General features: G+C 43.2%; 2 protein-coding genes across 2 annotated transcripts in view; one reads left to right on the top strand and one right to left on the bottom strand.

The window, feature by feature from the left end:
• The window catches only part of LOC112236795 (probable carboxypeptidase X1), a 34,389-nt gene extending 32,323 nt beyond the window's left edge, over positions 1 to 2,066 (bottom strand). Inside the window, exon 1 of the mRNA XM_042325073.1 lies at positions 1,729 to 2,066. Within this exon, the coding sequence (XP_042181007.1) occupies positions 1,729 to 2,026 (298 nt within the window). The 5' untranslated portion in view covers positions 2,027 to 2,066. The remainder of the gene's footprint in view (positions 1 to 1,728) is intronic.
• A 299-nt stretch (positions 2,067 to 2,365) lies between these two features.
• zmp:0000000662 (RING finger protein 145) overlaps positions 2,366 to 22,726 on the top strand; it is an 89,442-nt gene continuing 69,081 nt past the window's right edge. The window contains exons 1-7 of the mRNA XM_042326222.1: positions 2,366 to 2,526; positions 3,066 to 3,382; positions 4,664 to 4,772; positions 5,983 to 6,074; positions 6,273 to 6,514; positions 8,376 to 8,551; positions 16,425 to 16,565. Of these exons, the coding sequence (XP_042182156.1) occupies positions 3,214 to 3,382; positions 4,664 to 4,772; positions 5,983 to 6,074; positions 6,273 to 6,514; positions 8,376 to 8,551; positions 16,425 to 16,565 (929 nt within the window). The 5' untranslated portion in view covers positions 2,366 to 2,526; positions 3,066 to 3,213. The remainder of the gene's footprint in view (positions 2,527 to 3,065; positions 3,383 to 4,663; positions 4,773 to 5,982; positions 6,075 to 6,272; positions 6,515 to 8,375; positions 8,552 to 16,424; positions 16,566 to 22,726) is intronic.

Here is a 22,726-nt window from a genome sequence, read left to right as displayed (position 1 = left end):
AACCTGCTCCAGAGCGCTCAGGACCTCAGACAATGCAGAAGTGGCTTAGGAACAAGTCTCTGAATGTCCTTGAGTGGCCAAGCCAGAGCCCGGACTGGAACCCGATTGAACGTCTCTTGAGAGACCTGAAAATAGCTGTGCAGTGACACTCCCCATCCAACCTGACAGAGCTTGAGAGGATCTGCAGAGAGAAATGGGAGAAACTCCCCAAATACAGGTGTGCCAAGCTTGTGGCTTCATACCCAAGAAGACTCGAGTCTGTAATCACTGCCAAAGGTGCAAAGTACTGAGTAAAGGGTTTGAATACTTATGTAAATGTGATTTACATCATGAGGAGATGGCACCTGGGTACCCACTTCTATAAACCAATGAGAAGATGGGAGAGGCAGGACTTGCAGCGCGATCTGCGTCAGAAATAGAAAGGATTGTATTTTAGCCCTTTGCAACGCAGAGGCTCGTTGACACGCGCAAGTAGTGTGGGTGCAATAATTGAATAACATGGATTTCTAGATGTATTCTGCAGTGCACGTGACGCGAGCGGTGTAGTCAGCCTGTAAGGTGGAGTGCCAAAGGGGCTGTAATTCAAGCGATTATTATGTTTTTTTTGTGTAATTATATGATTATTATTACGTTATTACATTATTAAAGTAACTGCACTGTGAAAATCTCAAGTTTAAAAGTTAATATTCTGTTAACTCATATCCAAATAATGTTGTTGACTCGTCCTTTGTCGTATTTGTGGCCAAAACATAAATTGGAGAAGAAGAAAAAAACCACTTCAAAAACCCCACCTCAAACTTGTATCTCAAACAGACGTTTGAAAAATGCTTGCTATTTCCTCATATGGAAATACTCATCGGGAGGATAAACTGACGAATCAGCGGTCTTGAGGAGGATGCGCGAGACAATCAGCAATCTTTTAACGTTATTATTTTTAATGACTGGTTTCCGCACACACCATTCAAACATAGAAAACAACCTAATTTTTAACAAACTTAATTAAACATTTTTTGGGAAAGAAAAACTATTTCACTGATATTGTAAGTAATTAATAGGTCCTATTTCATTGAAATCTGGAAACACTGGGCAGTTACTTTAAATAATTATATTACACAAGTATTATAATTATATGATCAAATTAATTCTTATTTAAGTTATAAGGACTTAGCTAGAAATTCATGCTTTACATCAATAACAGCTTAATAAGCCTAAGTGATACCGGCAAGTCTTTATTTTCTTCAAAGTTTATATCAAGAACAAGAATGTGTAATATAAATATATATATGTGTAATATATATATATATATATATATATATATATATATATACAGAAGGAAAGGAAGTAGTGACTGTATCTGGCAGAATGACAGTATTCGACCGACTGTTACATGACTGCTGATGTAGCCTTGTCTGCCCCTTTATTAAATGCATTAATTACAGGCTACTAGGTTACTCCTGCACATACAGAACCAATTACTGAGACAGTCATCCTGCTGAAAACCTTCTGCTACAGAATGCTAATAGCCTACCATGCAACTGTGAAACGCACACACAAAAAAAAACCGTATGAACTCAATAAACCATTATTAAAGTAGAGAACATCTATCCGTGCACAAAATAAAAAGTTGAGAAAATCTCTCCATGGCATGCACAATGTCATACAGTTAAATGCTGACGTATGTAAATTTCAGAATAAATTCATTTGCAAAGGACTAGGTTATACATTTACCCGGTTCTTTCTTTGCGTCTGCTGTGCCATTCTTGGTTTCATGTTTTCCATCCTCGTCTTGATCGATGCGCTTGTCATCTGCATTTTTCTTTCGCATATTTTTCTTTCCCAAAACTGGTTTATTGGCTGTGGTGGTGGTGGAGAATAATGAGAACACAGGCGTCTTAAAAGCTATCGTTCTGTTAACAGTAGAGTTCAATGTCATGTTAACGGCTGGGATAGTTGCATTAAATTCGCTGACATCGTCAGTTTTCACGACAAAAACTATTGCAGACAAAATGCACAATATCTTGGCCATTCTCTTTCTGTGCTTGAAACATAGAGCTGTCCACTTAAACCCACAAGCGCTCCGTATTTATAAAACCGTAATATATCAATAAGCTGCACACATTACCGTAAAACCTACAGTACGGGTATATATAACGTGTTTTTTTAAAGAGAGCACACGCGAGAAGCGTTGTTGCATTTTATTGTATTCCGATTTCGGAGGCTGTCTTATTTGTTTATAGCTTTATTTCAATGATTGACTTTTAATTTTGAAAGAGACACTTCTAATTTGGTAAAAAATATAAAAAAACATTTGCCATAATCTCATTGCAGCAAACTACTGCGTCATCGGCATATGACGTTTATCCCGGAAATGGCCACGCAAGCGACTGGACTGTTTGGGGAACCATAACAACTCTAGCTAGATAATTGTCCATTTTTATTTTACAACATGCTGTCAGAAGAAGGATATTAGCTTCATTTACAGTATCATATGCGTTTTGTTGTATATCGTTCGTGGTTTTACAACCGGTACGACTTATTTTGAAATGTTGCCACTATGACAGAAGCGTGATATCAGAATCAAAAGTAGCTAGCAACAATGCTAACGTCTTAGCATGTTCTAATAACATCTGGTTCTAGCTAGCTACAATTAAATGGTGTGGTTTAGCTGTTGTCCTCCGACATAAATAGACCGAGATGTAGTTTGCTGACAAACTTGTCATTACTAAGGAACGTACAACGTAAAGCAGTTAACTATCAAGGGGTCACTTCGGGTTGTGCACCTTCAATGTCAATAGTCCCATTATGTCATGTGGATACTTGTGGCAGAAAACAAGGCCGTCGCTTTCAAAGCCAACTAATAGATTTCAACAGTAGGACGACGGTCATTGGTAGACAGATTGATAGTTTGTTGTTGTTGTCAACTTTGATGTTGATCATGTCAGTAAATATCAATGGTGTTGCCTGACGTGTGTGTGTGTGTGTGTGTGTGTGTGTGTGTGTGTGTGTGTGTGTGTGTGTGTGTGTGTGTGTGTGTGTGTGTGTGTGTGTGTGTGTGTGTGTGGCAGGTGAATAACCGACCATGAAGAGGGACCAGTCAGATGGACAGACATCTACCTGCCTCTCTCCTCTCCTCTCTTCTCTAACCATGTGACAAAATAATTCTGCTCACCAAACATTTTTCTACCACGCCAAAAGGGGACGAATTATCTCAAGATGCCTCGGTTGGAAGACGTCGCCAACATTGTTCTGAGGGTGCCAAGCATCCTGGTACTGGACTTGCTCTATAAATGTGACATTGATAGCTTCACAGAGCACCTCAGGGCGAAGAACGAAGACATGCTCTTCAAATACAAATATGTTATCTGGAACCTCTATTACCTAGGTAACATTCATACACGTCAGCTACGTCGCAAATGGCACCATAGGGTCCTGGTCAACAGTAGTGTACTATATAGGGCCCTGGTCAACAGTAGTGTACTATATAGGGCCCTGGTCAACAGTAGTGTACTATATAGGGTCCTGGTCCTAGTGTTCTAGGGTCCTGGTCAACAGTAGTGTACTATATAGGGTCCTGGTCAGTGTACAGTAGTGTACTATATAGGGCCCTGGTCAACAGTAGGGCCCTGGTGTAGTGTTCTATATAGGGCCCTGGTCAACAGTAGTGTACTATAGGGCCCTGGTAGGGTAGGGCCCTGGTCAACAGTAGTGTAGGGTCCTGGTCAGTAGTGTTCTATATAGGGTCCTGGTCAACAGTAGTGTACTATATAGGGTCCTGGTCAACAGTAGTGTACTATATAGGGTCCTGGTCAACAGTAGTGTACTATATAGGGCCCTGGTCAACAGTAGTGTACTATATAGGGCCCTGGTCAACAGTAGTGTTCTATATAGGGCCCTGGTCAACAGTAGTGCACTATATAGGGAATATGGTGCCATTTGAGACAGAACCATCACCATATCATCACATATTTCTCCAATGTGACTTTAACCATTTGTGTTGTCTTTCCTGAAACACCATTTCACTGTAGAGGAAAACCAGGGCTGAATCTGGAACAAAACAGGGAGGGACTTACCAATTTGCCCAAGGAAATCAAGTTTTGTTGAGAAACATTTTCTGTTGGTAGTTAAAAATTTTTTGTTGCGTGTGTCTTGGGTCTGTGGAAAACGTTCCAACAGGAATCTGTTCCAAAAAATGTTGTAAATAGCAAGGTAGCCAACGAACAACACGGTTGAAGACCCTGTGGAAAAGTTGTATAGCGGCAGAATAAGATACCGGGGTAGAGAGTGGGCCATTTCATTAAGTTTTCCCACTCATCACTGTTTATTCCCGAAAAATGTCTTCTCAATCTGATAGCCTATGGACAAACGTTAAGAATAAGCTACGTGGTGAGTTGACGCCTATTCGGCAGCTAGTTAGCTAGGTGAATTAATCATGCTACTTTGTATGGCGTTGTTTGTTGGCAACCTTGTTATTTTACAAAGTTTTTTTGGAACGTTCCACAAATTATACCCACCTTTGTGTGTGTGAATACACCCTCTGAATACACCCTCTGAATACACCCTCTGAATACACCCTCTGAATACACCCTCTGAATACACCCTCTGAATACACCCTCTGTGTTCTGTGAATACCACGACCAGTGCTGTTGTCTCTGTCCTCCTCCAGGTCACGTGATCAACGTGGTGATGTTACTTTTACCATTGAGACACATCGTCAAGCTCTACCTCTACATCCTCACCACTCTGCTCTTTTACGTGGGACACCAGATCTCCAAGTGAGTGTCTACACTTTCAGACATTGCCCCAAAAACCATACAGATAGATTTCAGCAACACAGAATCAAATCAGCTAAGGCTGTTATTATGAGACTGGTTAGTCACAAAACAACTACACTTCCCACAATGCAAATAGATTTTCTATAGCTATATGGAGTGTGACATCTTCTATGATAGGCTGTTATTATGAGACTGGTTAGTCACAAAACAACTACACTTCCCACAATGCAAATAGATTTTCTATAGCTATATGGAGTGTGACATCTTCTATGATAGGCTGTTATTATGAGACTGGTTAGTCACAAAGCAACTACACTTCCCACAATGCAAATAGATTTTCTATAGCTATATGGAGTGTGACATCTTCTATGATAGGCTGTTATTATGAGACTGGTTAGTCACAAAACAACTACACTTCCCACAATGCAAATAGATTTTCTATAGCTATATGGAGTGTGACATCTTCTATGATAGGCTGTTATTATGAGACTGGTTAGTCACAAAACAACTACACTTCCCACAATGCAAATAGATTTTCTATAGCTATATGGAGTGTGACATCTTCTATGATAGGCTGTTATTATGAGACTGGTTAGTCACAAAGCAACTACACTTCCCACAATGCAAATAGATTTTCTATAGCTATATGGAGTGTGACATCTTCTATGATAGGCTGTTATTATGAGACTGGTTAGTCACAAAACAACTACACTTCCCACAATGCAAATAGATTTTCTATAGCTATATGGAGTGTGACATCTTCTATGATAGGCTGTTATTATGAGACTGGTTAGTCACAAAACAACTACACTTCCCACAATGCAAATAGATTTTCTATAGCTATATGGAGTGTGACATCTTCTATGATAGGCTGTTATTATGAGACTGGTTAGTCACAAAACAACTACACTTCCCACAATGCAAATAGATTTTCTATAGCTATATGGAGTGTGACATCTTCTATGATAGTCTGTACGACTTGGGTCAATCTTATGAGAACAACTACACTTCCCAGAATGCTAGTAGAGCTTAATTGGTAATAAAAGCTTATTTATGACTATATACACATGTTGATAGAGAGGCTAACCCTCCTGTCTTCAGTTGGCTGTTTTTCCTCTTTGGTCTATCTCTATAAAACCAGATTTGAAAGAGGTTTTCCCCTTGCTGTTGTTGACATGGTGAGTGACCGTTGATGTGTTTTTTTCCACAGGGACTATGTCCATGGAGAGGTGCAGTATGGGTATGACGGAGCCCTGTACCTCGACTCTCAGGCCTTCAACCGCTTTGTCTCTTCCCTGACTAGTACGTCACACACACTTGCACTATATCCCTTTGTTTTCCCATAGCTATCACTGGCTACTTTCCATGACAACTCACTGTACAAACCATAATATAGCTTCTTCTTTTTTAACTCTCTTTTTGTCTCTCTGTCTTTCTCTCTGTCTCTCTCTCTCTCTCTCTCTCTCGTTGGTTTGTGTTTATGTGCCCCTGTGTGTGTAGGTCAGGTCATATTGAGTACGTTGTGTGCCTTTCTCATGAAGACCAGGAAGGTGTGGCTGTTCTCTGCCCACCTTCTGCCCCTATTGGCCCGTCTCTGTGCCATGCCCCATAACACCCTGTTATTGGTCAACTCCTTCTCCACGGCCCTGACTGGAATAGGTGTGGCCATGTTCCTCCTGTCCAATCTGTTCGTGCCGTACCGGCTGGCCAGGGCAGCCTACTCTGAACTGCTTCAACTGGAGGTGATATCCCCTCTAACACCCTCACCACAGGGATATCCACTCTAACCCCCTCACCACAGGGATATCCACTCTAACCCCCTCACCACAGTGATATCCCCTCTAACCCCCTCACCACAGGGATATCCCCTCTAACACCCTCACCACAGGGATATCCACTCTAACCCCCTCACCACAGTGATATCCCCTCTAACCCCCTCACCACAGGGATATCCCCTCTAACACCCTCACCACAGGGATATCCCCTCTAACCCCCCTCACCACAGGGATATCCCCTCTAACACCCTCACCACAGGGATATCCACTCTAACACCCTCACCACAGGGATATCCACTCTAACCCCCTCACCACAGTGATATCCCCTCTAACCCCCTCACCACAGTGATATCCCCTCTAACACCCTCGCCACAGGGATATCCACTCTAACACCCTCACCACAGGGATATCCACTCTAACCCCCTCACCACAGTGATATCCCCTCTAACCCCCTCACCACAGGGATATCCCCTCTAACCCCTCACCACAGGGATATCCCCTCTAACCCCTCACCACAGTGATATCCACTCTAACCCCCTCACCACAGTGATATCCCCTCTAACCCCCTCACCACAGGGATATCCCCTCTAACCCCCTCCACTCTAACCCCTCACCACAGGGATATCCCCTCTAACCCCCTCCACTCTAACCCCCTCACCACAGTGATATCCCCTCTAACCCCCTCACCACAGTGATATTCCCTCTTAACCCCCTCACCACAGTGATATCCCCTCTAACCCCTCCACTCTAACCCCCTCACCACAGGGATATCCCCTCTAACCCCTCCACTCTAACCCCCTCACCACGGTGATATCCCCTCTAACCTCCTCACCACAGTGATATCCTCTCTAACCCCCTCACCACAGTGATATCCCTTCTAACACCCTCACCACAGGGATATCCCCTCTAACCCCCTCCACTCTAACCCCTCACCACAGTGATATCCTCTTTAACCCCCTCACCACAGTGATATTCCCTCTAACCCCCTCACCACAGTGATATCCCCTCTAACCCCCTCTACCCTAACCCCTCACCACAGTGATATTCCCTCTAACCCCCTCACCAAAGTGATATCCCCTCTAACCCCCTCACCACAGGGATATCCCCTCTAACCCCTCCACTCTAACCCCTCACCACAGTGATATCCCCTCTAACCCCTCCCATCTAACCCCCTCACCACAGTGATATCCACTCTAACCCCCCTAACATGACTAACCCAGTCTACCATCTACCCGTCTCTGTTCACACATGACTAACCCAGTCTACCATCTACCCGTCTCTGTTCACACATGACTAACCCAGTCTACCATCTACCCGTCTCTGTTCACACATGACTAACCCAGTCTACCATCTACCCGTCTCTGTTCACACATGACTAACCCAGTCTACCATCTACCCGTCTCTGTTCACACATGACTAACCCAGTCTACCATCTACCCGTCTCTGTTCACACATGACTAACCCAGTCTACCATCTACCCGTCTCTGTTCACACATGACTAACCCAGTCTACCATCTACCCGTCTCTGTTCACACATGACTAACCCAGTCTACCATCTACCCGTCTCTGTTCACACATGACTAACCCAGTCTACCATCTACCCGTCTCTGTTCACACATGACTAACCCAGTCTACCATCTACCCGTCTCTGTTCACACATGACTAACCCAGTCTACCATCTACCCGTCTCTGTTCACACATGACTAACCCAGTCTACCATCTACCCGTCTCTGTTCACACATGACTAACCCAGTCTACCATCTACCCGTCTCTGTTCACACATGACTAACCCACTCACGTTATTCCTCTCTCTCTGTCTCTCTCTCAGGTGATAGAGCTGTATAGACTCCTAGCAGTGACTATCTCTCTCTGGAATCAGTTTGCAGTGCCAGTGTTGTTCAGTGTGTTCTGGTCTGTGCTGTTTGTGGTCCAGCTGTGTTCTTACTCCATGACCAACAATACAACAGGCAGCCATGAGGGGGTGCTGTTCTTCCTCCTCACAAGGTACACTCCATAGAGATTCACAGGTTTTCCAGAAATCCCGGTTGAAAGATTCCATAGAATCAGAAGGCAATAAGCAGGAAATTCAGGAATCCTCCAACAGGGATTTTTTTGGGAAAGCTGCAACCCCTTGATACAAGTACGGCGCTACACCTAAACCTGCGTTTCCACATCCACCACCATGGATTTCCTCTGAAATGGTACAGTCATTAGAGATACATGTAATTCACCGCCTGGCTCCTAAGACTCTCTGGGCCATGGTCTCTGTAGACATAGAGATACATGTAATTCACCGCCTGGCTCCTAAGACTCTCTGGGCCATGGTTTCTGTAGACTTCCCCTGACTGGTAATTCACCGCCTGGCTCCTAAGACTCTCTGGGCCATGGTCTCTGTAGACTTCCCCTGACTGGTAATTCACCGCCTGGCTCCTAAGACTCTCTGGGCCATGGTCTCTGTAGACATAGAGATACATGTAATTCACCACCTGGCTCCTAAGACTCTCTGGGCCATGGTTTCTGTAGACTTCCCCTGACTGGTAATTCACCGCCTGGCTCCTAAGACTCTCTGGGCCATGGTCTCTGTAGACATAGAGATACACTGGTAATTCACCACCTGGCTCCTAAGACTCTCTGGGCCATGGTTTCTGTAGACTTCCCCTGACTGGTAATTCACCGCCTGGCTCCTAAGACTCTCTGGGCCATGGTCTCTGTAGACTTCCCTGACTGGTAATTCACCGCCTGGCTCCTAAGACTCTCTGGGCCATGGTCTCGGTAGACTACCCCTGACTGGTAATTCACCGCCTGGCTCCTAAGACTCTCTGGGCCATGGTCTCTGTAGACTGGTACAGTCATTAGAGATACATGTAATTCTCTGGTACACTAACTCAACCACTCATACTCTGGGTAGAAATGTGTATTGAGTCTCCTGTAGATCCATGATACCAGTATGTGTATCTACAGTGCTTTCAGAAAGTATTCATACCCCTTAAGGGTTTCTACATTTTGTTATCTTACAGACAGAATTTTAAAATGGATTCAATTGAAATGTTGTGTCCCCACAATACTCCATAATGTCAAAGTGGAATTGTGTTTTTAGACGTTTTTTTTACAAATTAATGAATAGCTGAAATGTCTTGAGTCAATAAGTATTCAACTCCTTTGTTATGGCAAAGCCTAAATAAGTTCAGGAGTAAAAATGTGACTGACTGGCACGATTCGGTCTAATCTAGTAACATTTTAAATTGTGTTTTTTACATTGGATAAAAGTAGAGACTCAGAGCTATAAAATGGTATATCATATACTACAGTTGAGGAACAATGGGAAAGTAATTCTGCTTTGAAAGTTGATTAACTTGTAAACACACTTTTGAGAAAATGGCCCTTGAATGTTTTGGTACACCTACTGGAGAGCTCTTCTTTGTCTACACCCATTCAGCATCGTTCACACCCTCTTAAGCTTTAGCCCCACCCATTCAGCATCGTTCACACCCTCTTAAGCTTTAGCCCCACCCATTCAGCATCGTTCACACCCTCTTAAGCTTTAGCCCCACCCATTCAGCATCGTTCACACCCTCTTAAGCTTTAGCCCCACCCATTCAGCATCGTTCACACCCTCTTAAGCTTTAGCCCCACCCATTCAGCATCGTTCACATCCTCCTAAGCTTTAGCCCCACCCATTCAGCATCGTTCACACCCTCTTAAGCTTTAGCCCCACCCATTCAGCATCGTTCACACCCTCTTAAGCTTTAGCCCCACCCATCTATTTAAGGATTCACATCGGATGCCATGTACTAAACAACCAAGACTAAAGGCTGGTTTATACTACGGGTGTGTTCATAAATTCAATCTGGAGTGCCAGAGTGCACTCTGGGCGTTCATAAACCCAGAGCGGTGTCAGATTGTCCGTTGGTAAATTCAGAGCGTTTTGCTCTCTGAGCGTTCAGAGCCACACTGGACGCTCTGGCCGAGGAGGAGTTACAACAGCAGTCAAGAACCCAAGCTAACGTTGGCTAACTTGCTAGCTACTTCCAGACACAACACCTCACTCTGACCATTTTACTTTCCCTAGCAGAGCTGGTTAGGCTGTTTTCATGTTATCCAGAGCGTTGGTGACTGTAACTGTGCTGCTGGCAAAAATGTAATAAAACATTTTTTTTTGCCAACGTTTACCCACACCGGCCATACTCAACGGGTGTTGAGCGTTCATAAATGTGTCAGTTAGTCTGCGCTGTGGCACTCAGACGAGAGTGAATTTACCTGCTACGTCTATCAACAGTTGTCGAAATGACATCATTAACATTCTATTGAAATGGTTGAAATAGCTAACATTAGGCTGTAACTAGCAATGCAAACAGCTCTGAGATACAAATAAAACTACACAGATCATACAGGTAATGTTAGCTAGTGAGCCAGTCAGCTAATGTTAGCTTTAAACTTTTGTGACTAGGGGGCAGTATTTTCATTTTTGGACAAATAACGTTCTCGTAGTAAACGGGATATTTTGTCAGGACAAGATGCTAGAATATGCATATAATTGACAGCTTAGGATAGAAAACACTCTAAAGTTTCCAAAATTGTAAAGATATTGTCTGTGAGTATAACAGAACTGATGTTGCAGGCGAAAGCCTGAGAAAAATCCAAACCGTAAGTGCCTCATGTTTTGAAAGCGCTGCGTTCCAATGCGTCCCTATTGAACAGTGAATGGGCTATCAACCAGATTACTCTTTCTCCATATTCCCCAATGTGTCTACAGCATTGTGACGTAGTTTTACGCATTTATGTTGAAGAATACCAGTAAGCGGTCACCTAATGGCTCCCAGGGTGACTCTCGTGTAAAATACAGAGGTAGCCATTATTCCAATCGGTCCTACTGAAAAACGAATTGTCCCAACGGATATATTATCGAATAGATATTTGAAAAACACCTTGAGGATTGATTATAAACAACGTTTGCCATGTTTCTGTCGATATTATGGAGCTAATTTGGAATATTTTTCGGCGTTTTCGTGACTGCAATTTCCGGGCGATTTCTCATCCAAACGTGAAGAACAAACGGAGCTATTTCGCCTACAAAAATAATATTTTTGGAAAAAAGGAACATTTGCTATCTAACTGGGAGTCTCGTGAGTGAAAACATCCGAAGCTCATCAAAGGTAAACGATTTAATTTGATTGCTTTTCTGATTTTCGTGACAAGGTTGCCTGCTGCTAGCAAGGCATAATGCTATGCTAGGCTATCGATAAACTTACACAAATGCTTGTCTAGCTTTGGCTGTAAAGCATATTTTGAAAATCTGAGATGACAGGGTGATTAACAAAAGGCTAAGCTGTGTTTCAATATATTTCATTTGTGATTTTCATGAATAGGAATATTTATGTCGGTTGCGTTATGCTAATTAGTGTCAGTCGATGCGGGATCACTCCCGCATGCTGGATCACTAGTGAACTTGAAATGAAAACGACTTTCTGTGTGTTCTCTTTTCGACTGCATATCTGCATATTTGCAATCAAATGGCGGAAATTTCTACATCTCCTTAGCTATCGTACTCTAATTCCACTGATTTCAAAACTCAGTCCTCCAGAAAGGGGAAAGCAACACTTTTGCAGTTCTACTACGTGATATCTTTATTTTAAAAAAGCCACATTAGAAACATGCTACATGGCAGACCAATCTGAACTCATCTCTCGGCAATGCCAGCCCACCCATTATCTCAGCCAATCATGGCTAGCGGGAAGGTTCCCTTTTTTTCTGTGGCTAAACCAACTAGGCTAGTAATTTAACATTTTTATTTGTTTTTACAGATGGCATACAAGTGAGTTAAGGCACATGAAAGTTCAAATGTTCCAGAAGGCATTTCTGACAACAACAAAAATAATATTATTTTTTTTTTTTTTTTTTTTTTTTTTTTAAGTTGACTTTCAAATGTCTCTCCTGTGATGTAGTGACCCACGACATACGCCTAGTTTCCTGAAACGAATCACAAATGTGCTCAACAAGTCACATAATAAGTTTCATGGACTCACTCTGTGTGCAATAATAGTGTTTAACATGATTTTTGAATGACTGTAAGGTCCCTCAGTCGAGCAGTGGATTTCAAACACAGATTCAACGACAAAGACCAGGGAGGTTTTCCAAAGCCTCACAAAGAAGGGCATCTATTGGTAGATGGGTAAATATCCCTTTGAGCATGGTGAAGTTATTAATTACACTCTGGCTGATGTATCAATACATCCAGTCACTACAAAGATACAGGCGTCCTTCCTAACTCAGTTGCCGGAGAGGAAGGAAACCGCTCAGGGATTTCATCATGAGACAAATGTTAACTTTAAAACAGTTACAGAGTTTAATGGCTACGATAGTTAATCAACAATGATAACCTGAATGACAGAGTGAAAAGAATGAATCCTGTACAGAATAACAATATTCCAAAACATGCTTCCTGTTTGCAACACGGCACTAAAGTATTACTGAAAAACATGGCTTTATGAATACATATGTACTGTATGTTTGGGACAAATCCAACACAACATCACTGAGTACCACTTCATATTTTCAAGCATGGTGGTGGCTGTATCATGTTATGGGTATGCTTGTCATCGGCAAGGACTAGGGAGTTTTTTTTGCTTATATTTTTACAATAAACACAAACATACATCGACAATGTAACATTTACATGCATACATTTCAACAAACATTAATAACATAACAGATTTTTTTATTGAAATATAAAGCGACAGAAACAACGTAACACAATCTGAAGTGATATGGGGCAGAGTCTTACAAGTTATTACAAACAACATTTGGTGTTGATTTTGTGGGAACATGTGGGTCTGAGCAAGTGTGATGTCATTAATGTTTGTTGACTAGGAAGTTTAAGGAGAAACATAAACATACTGGAGTTACGCTGAGGGGAGGAAAACCTGGTTCAGTCTGCTTTCCACCAGACATTGAGAGATTAAATTCACCTTTCAGCAGGACAATAACCTAAAAACACAAGGCCAAATCTACACTGGAGTTGCTTACCAAGACGACATTGAATGTTCCCTAGTGGCCTAGTTACAGTTTTGACTTAGAGATGCACTACGCACTAAATTGCTCCAAAAATAGTTTGTCCTAATTTCAGTTTATGTGACAAATATAAACTAATATGTTGTAGAGAATCAGTGTACCATCTAAACCTCTGTGAAAATATATTTTCCATAACCCCAAAATATTTTGTTTTCAGCTCTTTGAAGCTGGTGTACAAAACCGAAAGTAAAAGACATGAAAACTAAATTTAAGAACGGGAAGCATAGAAATAACCTACATTGAACAGATCTACAGCTTCTTAGACTGGCTTTCAATGAGAATGACTGATCTATAACACACATTTCTATGTGCATTTGGTCCGGTCGCCCCAAAAATGTACAGGTTTAAATCGGCTTGAAAATGGCTGTCTAGCAATGATCAGCAAACAACTTGACAGAGCTTAAAGAATTGTAAAATTAATAATGTGCAAATATTGTACAATCCAGGTGTGCAGAGCTCTTAGAGACTTACCCAGAAAGACTCACAGCTCTTAGAGACTTACCCAGAAAGCCTCACAGCTCTTAGAGACTGACCCAGAAAGCCTCACAGCTCTTAGAGACTGACCCAGAAAGCCGCACAGCTCTTAGAGACTTACCCAGAAAGCCTCACAGCTCTTAGAGACTTACCCAGAAAGACTCACAGCTCTTAGAAAAGACTCACAGCTCTTAGAGACTTGGAACAGCTGTAATCGCTGCCAAAGTTGCTTCTAACATCTATTGACTCAGGGTTTATGACATTTATGTCATCAAGAAAGTGCTTTATTTTTCATCTTTTAGAAAGTTTAGAATTTTTCTTCCACTTTGACATTACAGAGTATTTTGTGTAGATCGTTGACACGAAATGACAATGAGATCCATTTTAATCCCACTATGTCTTGAATCCATTTTAATCCCACTGTGTATTGAATCCATTTTAATCCCACTGTCTTGAATCCATTTTAATCCCACTGTGTATTGAATCCATTTTAATCCCACTGTGTCTTGAATCCATTTTAATCCCACTGTGTCTTGAATCCATTTTAATCCCACTGTGTATTGAATCCATTTTAATCCCACTGTGTATTGAATCCATTTTAATCCCACTGTGTATTGAATCCATTTTAATCCCACTATGTCTTGAATCCATTTTAATCCCACTGTGTATTGAATCCATTTTAATCCCACTATGTCTTGAATCCATTTTAATCCCACTATGTCTTGAATCCATTTTAATCCCACTATGTCTTGAATCCATTTTAATCCCACCGTGTATTGAATCCATTTTAATCCCACTATGTCTTGAATCCATTTTAATCCCACTATGTCTTGAATCCATTTTAATCCCACTATGTCTTGAATCCATTTTAATCCCACTATGTCTTGAATCCATTTTAATCCCACTATGTCTTGAATCCATTTTAATCCCACCGTGTAACCCAACCAAATGTGTAAAAGGGTGTGAATACTTTCTGAAGGCTCTGAAGATAAAGAAGATCAACATATTATCGTCTGTCTGTCTGTGTTCTCTCCTCAGTGTGTCTGAGTGCTGTGTGTCTGTGTTCGCTCCTCAGTGTGTCTGAGTGCTGTGTGTCTGTGTTCGCTCCTCAGTGTGTCTGAGTGCTGTGTGTCTGTGTTCGCTCCTCAGTGTGTCTGAGTGCTGTATCTGTCTGTGTTCTCTCCTCAGTGTCTCTGAGTGCTGTATCTGTCTGTGTTCTCTCCTCAGTGTCTCTGAGTGCTGTATCTGTCTGTCTGTGTTCTCTCCTCAGTGTGTCTGAGTGCTGTGTCTGTCTGTGTTCTCTCCTCAGTGTGTCTGAGTGCTGTGTCTGTCTGTGTTCTCTCCTCAGTGTCTCTGAGTGCTGTGTCTGTCTGTGTTCTCTCCTCAGTGTCTCTGAGTGCTGTGTCTGTCTGTCTGTGTTCGCTCCTCAGTGTGTCTGAGTGCTGTGTGTCTGTGTTCTCTCCTCAGTGTCTCTGAGTGCTGTATCTGTCTGTCTGTGTTCTCTCCTCAGTGTCTCTGAGTGCTGTGTCTGTCTGTGTTCTCTCCTCAGTGTCTCTGAGTGCTGTGTCTGTCTGTGTTCTCTCCTCAGTGTCTCTGAGTGCTGTGTCTGTCTGTGTTCTCTCCTCAGTGTCTCTGAGTGCTGTGTCTGTCTGTGTTCTCTCCTCAGTGTCTCTGAGTGCTGTATCTGTCTGTCTGTGTTCTCTCCTCAGTGTCTCTGAGTGCTGTGTCTGTCTGTGTTCTCTCCTCAGTGTCTCTGAGTGCTGTGTCTGTCTGTGTTCTCTCCTCAGTGTCTCTGAGTGCTGTGTCTGTCTGTTCTCTCCTCAGTGTCTCTGAGTGCTGTGTCTGTCTGTGTTCTCTCCTCAGTGTCTCTGAGTGCTGTGTCTGTCTGTTCTCTCCTCAGTGTCTCTGAGTGCTGTGTCTGTCTGTGTTCTCTCCTCAGTGTCTCTGAGTGCTGTATCTGTCTGTCTGTGTTCTCTCCTCAGTGTCTCTGAGTGCTGTGTCTGTCTGTGTTCTCTCCTCAGTGTCTCTGAGTGCTGTGTCTGTCTGTGTTCTCTCCTCAGTGTCTCTGAGTGCTGTATCTGTCTGTCTGTGTTCTCTCCTCAGTGTCTCTGAGTGCTGTGTCTGTCTGTGTTCTCTCCTCAGTGTCTCTGAGTGCTGTGTCTGTCTGTTCTCTCCTCAGTGTCTCTGAGTGCTGTGTCTGTCTGTGTTCTCTCCTCAGTGTCTCTGAGTGCTGTGTCTGTCTGTTCTCTCCTCAGTGTCTCTGAGTGCTGTGTCTGTCTGTGTTCTCTCCTCAGTGTCTCTGAGTGCTGTATCTGTCTGTCTGTTCTCTCCTCAGTGTCTCTGAGTGCTGTGTCACGCCCTACTCCCTGCTGGGCCTGACGTCGGTGGTGTCTTACCTGGGCCTGGGGCTGCTCAACCTCACCAAGTTCTACCTGGGGGGCTACACTGCAGTACAGAATGACAACGTCATGCACAGGTGGGCTGGGGGGTTGGATTACACAAGGCAGGTGTCTAGGACTGCATCCCAAATGGCACCCTATTCCCTATATAGTACACTACTGTTGACCAGGACCCTATCCCCTATATAGAACACTACTGTTGACCAGGGCCCTATTCCCTATATAGAACACTACTGTTGACCAGGACCCTATATAGAACACTACTGTAGACCAGGACCCTACATAGTACACTACTGTAGACCAGGGCCCTATATAGTACACTACTGTAGACCAGGGCCCTATATAGAACACTACTGTTGACCAGGGCCCTATATAGAACACTACTGTTGACCAGGACCCTATATAGTACACTACTGTTGACCAGGACCCTATATAGTACACTACTGTTGACCAGGACCCTATATAGTACACTACTGTAGACCAGGGCCCTATATAGAACACTACTGTTGACCAGGACCCTATATAGTACACTACTGTAGACCAGGACCCCATATAGTACACTACTGTTGACCAGGACCCTATATAGTACACTACTGTAGACCAGGACCCTATATAGTACACTACTGTAGACCAGGGCCCTATATAGAACACTACTGTTGACCAGGGCCCTATATAGAACACTACTGTTGGCCAGGACCCTATATAGAACACTACTGTTGGCCAGGACCCTATATAGTACACTACTGTTGACCAGGACCCTATATAGTACACTACTGTAGACCAGGGCCCTATATAGAACACTACTGTTGACCAGGACCCTATATAGTACACTACTGTAGACCAGGACCCCATATAGTACACTACTGTTGACCAGGACCCTATATAGTACACTACTGTAGACCAGGACCCTATATAGTACACCACTGTTGACCAGGACCCTATATAGTACACTACTGTTGACCAGGACCCTATATAGTACACTACTGTAGACCAGGACCCTATATAGTACACTACTGTAGACCAGGACCCTATATAGTACACTACTGTTGACCAGGACCCTATATAGTACACTACTGTAGACCAGGACCCTATATAGTACACTACTGTAGACCAGGACCCTATATAGTACACTACTGTAGACCAAGACCCTATATAGTACACTACTGTTGACCAGGACCCTATATAGTACACTACTGTAGACCAGGACCCTATATAGTACACTACTGTTGACCAGGGCCCTATATAGTACACTACTGTTGACCAGGACCCTATATAGTACACTACTGTTGACCAGGACCCTATATAGTACACTACTGTTGACCAGGACCCTATATAGAACACTACTGTTGACCAGGACCCTATATAGTACACTACTGTTGACCAGGGCCCTATATAGTACACTACTGTTGACCAGGGCCCTATATAGTACACTACTGTTGACCAGGACCCTATATAGTACACTACTGTAGACCAGGACCCTATATAGTACACTACTGTTGACCAGGACCCTATATAGTACACTACTGTAGACCAGGACCCTATATAGTACACTACTGTAGACCAGGACCCTATATAGTACACTACTGTTGACCAGGACCCTATATAGTACACTACTGTTGACCAGGACCCTATATAGAACACTACTGTAGACCAGGACCCTATATAGAACACTACTGTAGACCAGGACCCTATATAGAACACTACTGTAGACCAGGACCCTATATAGAACACTACTGTAGACCAGGACCCTATATAGAACACTACTGTAGACCAGGACCCTATATAGAACACTACTGTAGACCAGGACCCTATATAGAACACTACTGTAGACCAGGACCCTATATAGAACACTACTGTAGACCAGGGCCCTATATAGAACACTACTGTAGACCAGGACCCTATATAGTACACTACTGTAGACCAGGATCCTATATAGTACACTACTGTAGACCAGGGCCCTATATAGAACACTACTGTAGACCAGGACCCTATATAGTACACTACTGTAGACCAGGGCCCTATTCCCCATATAGAACACTACTGTAGACCAGGGCCCTATATAGAACACTACTGTAGACCAGGACCCTATATAGATCACTACTGTAGACCAGGGCCCTATATAGAACACTACTGTAGACCAGGACCCTATATAGTACACTACTGTAGACCAGGATCCTATATAGAACACTACTGTAGACCAGGGCCCTATATAGAACACTACTGTAGACCAGGACCCTATATAGAACACTACTGTAGACCAGGACCCTATATAGAACACTACTGTAGACCAGGACCCTATATAGTACACTACTGTAGACCAGGACCCTATATAGTACACTACTGTAGACCAGGACCCTATATAGAACACTACTGTAGACCAGGACCCTATATAGTACACTACTGTAGACCAGGACCCTATATAGAACACTACTGTAGACCAGGACCCTATATAGTACACTACTGTTGACCAGGGCCCTATATAGAACACTACTGTAGACCAGGACCCTATATAGAACCCTACTGTAGACCAGGACCCTATATAGTACACTACTGTAGACCAGGACCCTATATAGAACACTACTGTAGACCAGGACCCTATATAGAACACTACTGTAGACCAGGACCCTATATAGTACACTACTGTAGACCAGGGCCCTATTCCCTATATAGAACACTACTGTAGACCAGGGCCCTATATAGAACACTACTGTAGACCAGGACCCTATATAGATCACTACTGTAGACCAGGGCCCTATATAGAACACTACTGTAGACCAGGACCCTATATAGTACACTACTGTAGACCAGGACCCTATATAGTACACTACTGTAGACCAGGGCCCTATTCCCTATATAGAACACTACTGTAGACCAGGGCCCTATATAGAACACTACTGTAGACCAGGACCCTATATAGATCACTACTGTAGACCAGGGCCCTATATAGAACACTACTGTAGACCAGGACCCTATATAGTACACTACTGTAGACCAGGATCCTATATAGAACACTACTGTAGACCAGGGCCCTATATAGAACACTACTGTAGACCAGGACCCTATATAGAACACTACTGTAGACCAGGACCCTATATAGAACACTACTGTAGACCAGGACCCTATATAGTACACTACTGTAGACCAGGACCCTATATAGTACACTACTGTAGACCAGGACCCTATATAGAACACTACTGTAGACCAGGACCCTATATAGTACACTACTGTAGACCAGGACCCTATATAGAACACTACTGTAGACCAGGACCCTATATAGTACACTACTGTTGACCAGGGCCCTATATAGATCACTACTGTAGACCAGGGCCCTATATAGAACACTACTGTAGACCAGGACCCTATATAGAACACTACTGTAGACCAGGACCCTATATAGAACACTACTGTAGACCAGGACCCTATATAGAACACTACTGTAGACCAGGACCCTATATAGAACACTACTGTAGACCAGGACCCTATATAGAACACTACTGTAGACCAGGACCCTATATAGAACACTACTGTAGACCAGGGCCCTATATAGAACACTACTGTAGACCAGGACCCTATATAGTACACTACTGTAGACCAGGATCCTATATAGTACACTACTGTAGACCAGGGCCCTATATAGAACACTACTGTAGACCAGGACCCTATATAGTACACTACTGTAGACCAGGGCCCTATTCCCCATATAGAACACTACTGTAGACCAGGGCCCTATATAGAACACTACTGTAGACCAGGACCCTATATAGATCACTACTGTAGACCAGGGCCCTATATAGAACACTACTGTAGACCAGGACCCTATATAGTACACTACTGTAGACCAGGATCCTATATAGAACACTACTGTAGACCAGGGCCCTATATAGAACACTACTGTAGACCAGGACCCTATATAGAACACTACTGTAGACCAGGACCCTATATAGAACACTACTGTAGACCAGGACCCTATATAGTACACTACTGTAGACCAGGACCCTATATAGTACACTACTGTAGACCAGGACCCTATATAGAACACTACTGTAGACCAGGACCCTATATAGTACACTACTGTAGACCAGGACCCTATATAGAACACTACTGTAGACCAGGACCCTATATAGTACACTACTGTTGACCAGGGCCCTATATAGAACACTACTGTAGACCAGGACCCTATATAGAACCCTACTGTAGACCAGGACCCTATATAGTACACTACTGTAGACCAGGACCCTATATAGAACACTACTGTAGACCAGGACCCTATATAGAACACTACTGTAGACCAGGACCCTATATAGTACACTACTGTAGACCAGGGCCCTATTCCCTATATAGAACACTACTGTAGACCAGGGCCCTATATAGAACACTACTGTAGACCAGGACCCTATATAGATCACTACTGTAGACCAGGGCCCTATATAGAACACTACTGTAGACCAGGACCCTATATAGTACACTACTGTAGACCAGGACCCTATATAGTACACTACTGTAGACCAGGGCCCTATTCCCTATATAGAACACTACTGTAGACCAGGACCCTATATAGATCACTACTGTAGACCAGGGCCCTATATAGAACACTACTGTAGACCAGGACCCTATATAGTACACTACTGTAGACCAGGATCCTATATAGAACACTACTGTAGACCAGGGCCCTATATAGAACACTACTGTAGACCAGGACCCTATATAGAACACTACTGTAGACCAGGACCCTATATAGAACACTACTGTAGACCAGGACCCTATATAGTACACTACTGTAGACCAGGACCCTATATAGTACACTACTGTAGACCAGGACCCTATATAGAACACTACTGTAGACCAGGACCCTATATAGTACACTACTGTAGACCAGGACCCTATATAGAACACTACTGTAGACCAGGACCCTATATAGTACACTACTGTTGACCAGGGCCCTATATAGAACACTACTGTAGACCAGGACCCTATATAGAACCCTACTGTAGACCAGGACCCTATATAGTACACTACTGTAGACCAGGACCCTATATAGAACACTACTGTAGACCAGGACCCTATATAGAACACTACTGTAGACCAGGACCCTATATAGAACACTACTGTAGACCAGGATCCTATATAGAACACTACTGTAGACCAGGACCCTATATAGAACACTACTGTAGACCAGGACCCTATATAGAACACTACTGTAGACCAGGACCCTATATAGAACACTACTATAGACCAGGACCCTATATAGAACACTACTGTAGACCAGGACCCTATATAGTACACTACTGTAGACCAGGATCCTATATAGAACACTACTGTAGACCAGGACCCTATATAGTACACTACTGTAGACCAGGACCCTATATAGTACACTACTTTAGACCAGGACCCTATATAGTACACTACTGTAGACCAGGACCCTATATAGAACACTACTGTAGACCAGGACCCTATATAGAACACTACTGTAGACCAGGACCCTATATAGTACACTACTGTAGACCAGGACCCTATATAGTACACTACTGTAGACCAGGACCCTATATAGTACACTACTGTAGACCAGGACCCTATATAGAACACTACTGTAGACCAGGACCCTATATAGTACACTACTGTTGACCAGGGCCCTATATAGAACACTACTGTAGACCAGGACCCTATATAGAACCCTACTGTAGACCAGGACCCTATATAGTACACTACTGTAGACCAGGACCCTATATAGAACACTACTGTAGACCAGGACCCTATATAGAACACTACTGTAGACCAGGACCCTATGTAGAACACTACTGTAGACCAGGACCCTATATAGTACACTACTGTAGACCAGGATCCTATATAGAACACTACTGTAGACCAGGACCCTATATAGTACACTACTGTAGACCAGGACCCTATATAGTACACTACTGTAGACCAGGACCCTATATAGTACACTACTGTAGACCAGGACCCTATATAGAACACTACTGTAGACCAGGACCCTATATAGAACACTACTGTAGACCAGGACCCTATATAGTACACTACTGTAGACCAGGACCCTATATAGTACACTACTGTAGACCAGGACCCTATATAGTACACTACTGTAGACCAGGACCCTATATAGAACACTACTGTAGACCAGGACCCTATATAGAACACTACTGTAGACCAGGACCCTATATAGTACACTACTGTAGACCAGGATCCTATATAGAACACTACTGTAGACCAGGACCCTATATAG

This window comes from Oncorhynchus tshawytscha, linkage group LG08, assembly GCF_018296145.1.
Source record: "Oncorhynchus tshawytscha isolate Ot180627B linkage group LG08, Otsh_v2.0, whole genome shotgun sequence".
NCBI lineage: Eukaryota > Metazoa > Chordata > Actinopteri > Salmoniformes > Salmonidae > Oncorhynchus > Oncorhynchus tshawytscha.
Note: the sequence above shows the minus strand (reverse complement) of the source record. Positions and strands in the feature narration are given on the sequence as shown.